The sequence below is a fragment of the Sapajus apella genome, unplaced genomic scaffold (assembly GCF_009761245.1).
Source record: "Sapajus apella isolate SASKATOON/1434 unplaced genomic scaffold, GSC_monkey_1.0 scaffold1, whole genome shotgun sequence".
Lineage (NCBI taxonomy): Eukaryota > Metazoa > Chordata > Mammalia > Primates > Cebidae > Sapajus > Sapajus apella.
The window spans coordinates 27,230,771-27,236,770 of record NW_022436941.1 but is presented as its reverse complement, the minus strand read 5'-3'; the positions used below and the strand labels follow the sequence as shown (position 1 = coordinate 27,236,770).

The following is a 6,000-nucleotide window of genomic DNA, read 5'->3' as shown; positions in this document are numbered from 1 at the left end:
GCTGTCTACCTAGTGGCTCTATCATTGTCTAAGAACTTCCAGAAGACCAGGAAAGGCAGGAAGGAAGGATTCAAGGAAGGTGTTACAGACCGATCCTGGAAATGGTGTACATCAGTTCCAACTACATTCCAATGGCCATAACTCAGCCATGTGGTCCCCAGCTAACTGCAGGGGAGTTGGGAAATACCATAATGCCTAGGAAGAAAAGGAGAAACATTTTTTGATGAGCTTTAGTATTCTTTGCCACAGTTTATACTTCTTTTCACCAAATATTCCGCCCTCTTCTTACCACACACAGAGTATACATATACCCTCCCGAGACACCTGGAGTTCCAGCTAGTCACTGCATCCAGATCTGTTGCTGACACACAGTGCTCTTTATTAGATTCAGATGTGTATTCTCATTGTCAGGTAACCCATGAACTATGTAAATATGTGCTACATACCTGCCTCCACTCAGCTACGCTGAGTAACGTGATAGAGCAAGGGTGGCATACTTGCATTAAAATCTCCCATTCATAAAGCAGAAGAATGCAAGACACCTAACAGTCGCTCATTTTTTAGTATATGTATTTTTAATAATATTTTTCCAAAATATCGCACCGGAAATACATGTACTAAAATTTTTCGTTTATTTGAAATGCAAATTAATTAGGCATCTGTATTCTTATTTGCTAAATCTGGCAACACTCCTCCCACTGGAATATAAACTCCATGAGGGCAGGAACCTTAGTTCTCTGATTCTGCAACGTATGTCAAGGGCGTGGCATAGTGCCAGTTCCATAGTAAGAGCCCATATATGCTTTATGCAGGAATTAATGAAGGACTAAACCAGGTAACGAGTGAGCGAACAAGGAAATGTGGAGCGGCCCCTGGTGAGTGGCGGGGAAAGAGGACTGCACCGCAGCTCCGCGAGGAGCCTCCTTTAGGCGCGCAGCGGAGGCCGCGCTGAGGTCACGGGCGCCGGCCCTGGTGACGTCATTACGCCCGCGCTCCCCGCCCCGCCAGGATATCAACGGCGCTGGCTTTTCTTGGGCTGTTGTGACTCGGGGCTCTCTGGTGACCTCAGCCCAACGCAGGCCACTTGCGGAACCGCCCGGTAGTGGCCTCGGAGTCCCCCAGTCCCTGTCATTGGCTGTCAGCCAGCAGGCCTGGCCGCTCCTGTGCCGGGAGACCATCTCTTCAGGGCAATGTCCAGACCGAGCAGCGTCTCCCCGCGACAGCCGGCCCCTGGCGGTGGCGGCGGCGGCGGCGGCGGCCCCGCGCCTTGTGGCCCTGGGGGCGGCGGCCGGGCCAAGGGGCTGAAGGACATTCGCATTGATGAGGAGGTGAAGATCGCAGTCAATATCGCGCTGGAGCGCTTCCGATACGGGGACCAGAGAGGTGAGGTTCCCGACAGGGACCCTGCCAGCCGTCTGGACACCCCCTCACCCCAGCAACCCCCAAACCTGGACCCACCGAGTGAAGGGGCTGCTTCTGAAGAGGGAGGGAAGACCCGGGCCACCACCCCGGGCGGGCATCAGTGGCGGCACCTGGGTCTGGAGCGCGGCTGTTGGCCCCGCGGTAGGATGTGGAGATCTGCGAGCTGCTCTGCGGGTCCGTGGGGTTACGGGCACTTTGCTCCCTAGCGGGAAGTGTTTCTTCCTCCGCGTCTTTCAGCAGCCTTGGGTGGTTAAGCCACAGTGTTTCAGATACCGGTTAGTCCTTACCCTTAAAAAGACTTTTTAAGGAGGTGTCAGATTAATTGTGGCACGTTTAAGCTACAGATGTAGAAGAGCAGAAGGAAATCAAACAGATAAGTAAAAGCAGCGGCAATACTTTTGAATCCCGAAGCACCACGCCACCCACTTAAATTAAACTGGTTTGGCATAGGAAGCATCTTCCACACCTCATGAGGTTAGAAAGCTACTCGTCTTGGGTCGCATAATGCGGAACCAGCAACTGACCTGTGGTGACTTGTACAGTATGTTGAGGGCTCATTCCGACCTGCTGGCTTAATTAGGGGACCTCTTACCCTGGAATCTTATAGTTCAAAATGGGGCAGTTCTGGGCAGAGAGATTATGAACTCACATTAGAAAAAAAGAGAAAGTGGCAGCAATACATAACAAATCCCTCTGAAATAGTGGAATATGAATTCTATACAGCTTTGAAAGCAAAAACAATAGAGTTTCCTGTTGAGAGTTCTTATGTTTGAGCATATTTCATCATTGAAGAAAAGAAATATTTTGTTAACTAAACAAGTAGGGACCAAGATAAATATGTTCAATTATTATACCAATTCAAAATTCCAGCGTAAGTAAAAGGAGTCGTTTTTGGTGAACATTAGAGGACTGTATCACATTTAGGTTTAATACATAGATATCTTTGTATTAATATCAGAATTCTGGTAGGCATTCAGTAGTTGTTGAATTAATAAAATATATTAGCTTACTTAAAGAATATGAAATATAAAGTAAGTTAACCTCACATAAAGTACAATAAATTTGATTATATATGTTTTTCATATTTTATATGTGTGTATTATTTGAAAGAAAGTTGCCGGTCTACAAATTGTACTATTTTGTTTTTTTTTCCATGTAGAAATGGAATTTCCTTCTTCTTTGACCAGTACTGAAAGAGCCTTTATTCATCGACTCAGTCAGTCTCTTGGTTTGGTCTCTAAAAGTAAAGGGTAAGTTGGTAGCTTTTCTTATTTTTGAAAAAAAGATTTGCCCAAAAAAAGGGAGAAATGTTTCTGACTATGTTTAAGTATTTATTACTGTTTTAGCTTGACATTTTTCATTATATCGTATGTAGATAAAATGATTCAGATCTGTACCAAATTCAGCTCTTCCCTCTTCCTCCTATCTACCCTTCCCCCCTTTTTTTGTTTTGTTATGTTTTTCCCCAGGAAAATGCTTTTTCCTCTACCCAGCTTAGGTTCTTTGGCTGGGACCTTGCAAATTATACTGATAAAAGGCATATTAACAAGAGAAAAACATAAGCTTATTAAGACATGCATCATGCATACATAGGGGAGAACTTGATAAGTAACTCAAACATGGGGCTTATGTGGTATCTTAATAAAGAACAATGAATTTATTTAAAAATGACAAGACAAAGGTAAAGGACTTTGAACTTGTAGGTGCAGTACATTTTGGGAAGGTATATATGGGGAAACTAATGGAAGATATGTGTTGTTTTAGCAAGGTTGGTTTTTTGGGTTCCTCTGGTGCTGTCTCTGGGTTAAGAGTCTAGAGTGGTTTCTCTTATTAAGAATAGTCCTTCCCTTTCTGGTAAAGCGGGGGAGGGCAGAGTATTTCTTCTGTTCTTCTCAGTTGCCTTCAGCTCAAAATAATCCTTGTGCCAGAGTGACATATTTTTGGGTGGCATGCTCTGAACTCCTTCAAAGGTAAATTTTAAGATGTAAGAAAAAAACACTTTAAAAGTTGAAGTTGATTGCTTGAGAAAAACATTTTCAGTTTTGGATAGAAACAAAATCTCTTAATTTGAAGAATGGATGTACAAAAGATAATAAGTACAATTATTTATAGAGCTTATTTCTTTTCCTGTTACTGCGCTGTAATAGTAAGCTTTAGAACATATGTTCATTGTTTTCTTTCCTACCAAGTCAAGAATCTGATGATTAGAAATGATTTTAAAAAGTGGTACAGGAGGAAATTGTTGGGAGAATCACAGAGCTATAGTGGGGAAAAGTCATTTGAGCCATCCAAATTGAAAAACTCTAAAATTATGTGGAGCTATTTCATTTTGTCAATAAGGATGGTGGGATCAATATAAAGGAAGCTTTCTCACTATTGGTGCTATTGACATGTTGGGGTGGATAATCCTTTATCGTTTTGTGTATTGTAGGGTGTTTAACAGCATCCCTAGCATTTACTGCTACATATCACTAATACTCCCAACCCCAGTTGTGACAACCCAGGATGCCTCTAGAGGTTGCCAGATGTCCTCTGGAGAGCAAAATTGCCCAGGTTGAGACTGCTAAGAAGAAAGATAAAATTTCAGCTTACCTGTTTTTAGGTTAGGAAGAGGGAAAACAAAACTTAATATTAAGTAAATATATTAATAAATAAATATTCAAAAGATCCTAAGATGAAAGTAGTTGATGTAGGAATGCCTTGCATATGACTACCTACTACCGTGATAAATTACTGAAACAGGATTTAGTTTAGGTAAATGTGCTTTAGAATATTACTAAGGCCAGTGCTGGAACAGTGGTTGGATTCCTGAGTGTGCCCGTATTATAGTCCACTAGGTAGGTAAAATACTGCACTTGAAGATAAAAATATAGTTCAGAGCCACAATTTATCCAGAAACATCTGGGCCAAATATATTTGAGATTCAGATTTTTTATACTTAGAAAGGTACCTGGGTATATTTGCAATATGTTATGTAATATACCTAATAAGATGTGGACATCACTTTTAGTCACATTTATATTTTTGTTGGAAAGTCTATGAATATTCTCACTGAGACTATTAATAACCTCATGTCAGTTTAATCACTTGAACACATTTGATGTCAAATGAGGTCACTGCAAACTTAAAAGCTTCCAGTTTTTAGCACTGTTTGGGTTTACTAGTTGCAGGTAAGAGGTTCTGGTTCTGCACTGGGAAACACCTGTTATAAATGTACAGCTCTGTAGCTACATCATTTCTATGGTTACAAGGGCCTTTTTTCTAAGCAGCTAACTTAGAAAAGCAGTCCATTAAAGTAGACTACTTGTCCGACTCTTCAGTAGCTTAGTCATCTAAGGGTTGATCCACAATGAATAAATATCTTGGGAAGGAGAAATCACAAAGAAAGTTATGGGGGCAAAAATTGGGAATGCGAAAACATTGAAGAACCAGAGAAAGAAGAAAAAGGAAAGAGATGCTAAGGGAAGCAAGGCAATCCTGCCTGTTTATCCAGTCCCTAATACCTATAACCTTAATGCTTTCAAACTTTCTTATTAAATACCCTGGCTCCTTGTCTCTCCTTTTCATCTTTGAGTAAACTTTGTACTATATTTTCTTAGTGGTCCTTGTGATTTTCAAATGCCTTTTCTTCTTTTCACAAAGTGAAATAAATTACTTTGAATCTACTTCTCAAATCCTTTCTTTTCATTTTTGTGAGAATTTGTACCTGACTTACATTTCATGAAATTTTCTGTTCACCCTTTGCCTTGATCATGGCTCACTGCTCACTGCAGCCTCCACCTCCCGGGAAGGCCCAATCAATCCTCTCACCTCAGCCTCCTGAGTAGCTGGGACTACAGGCATGTACCACCACACCCAACTAATTTTTTTTTTGGTAGAGACAGCATCTCACTTTGTTGCCCAGGATGGTCTTGAACTCCTGGGCTCAAGCAGTCCTCTCTCCTTGGCCTTCCAAAGTGCTGAGATTACAGACATGAACCGCTGGGCCCAGCCAGATTTTTTTTTTTTTTTTTTAATCTATCACTAACTTTATTGACTTAGCAGGTTAGTTTATGTGTGTGTGTAAGTGTGTGTGATATTATAGTTTCTTAGTACAAATTTGACAGGCCACGTGGTGTAAAGGGCAGAAAGTCTGGATTGTATTCCCAGTTTCTCATTGCCTCATTCTCTTATTTTGGCTTCTTAAGTTAGATTCCAGCCATTTTGTGTGATAATTTTCTATTTTTTTCTGGTCAGTTTCTTCTTTTTGGTATTCTTTCTTTAAAAATTAAGCCATTTGTGATGGATTTTGCTTTTCATCTTCTTCTAAAGAGTTGAATTTTACCTGCTTTGATTATTTTTATTTTTATTTTTTAGAGACAGGGTCTTCCTTTGTTGCCCAGGCTGGAGTGCAGTGGCACAATCATAGATCACTATAGCCTCGAATGCCTAGGCTCAGGGTCTCCTCCCAAGTAGCTAGGACCACAGGCATGCGCCACCATGCCTGGCTAATTTGAAAATTTTTTTTTTTTTGGTAGAGATGGGGTCTTGCTGTGTTGCTCAGCCTGGTCTCAAACTCCTGGGCTCAAGTGATCCTCC

The 6,000-nt window shown here is 41.5% G+C and overlaps 1 protein-coding gene across 1 annotated transcript in view; it reads left to right on the top strand.

Annotated features, from left to right (window-relative positions):
* The first annotated feature begins 986 nt into the window (after positions 1–986).
* Positions 987–6,000, top strand: part of YTHDC2 (YTH domain containing 2) — a 78,706-nt gene continuing 73,692 nt past the window's right edge. Inside the window, exons 1-2 of the mRNA XM_032274375.1 lie at positions 987–1,383; positions 2,582–2,672. Coding sequence (XP_032130266.1) covers positions 1,191–1,383; positions 2,582–2,672 — 284 coding nt within the window. The 5' untranslated portion in view covers positions 987–1,190. The remainder of the gene's footprint in view (positions 1,384–2,581; positions 2,673–6,000) is intronic.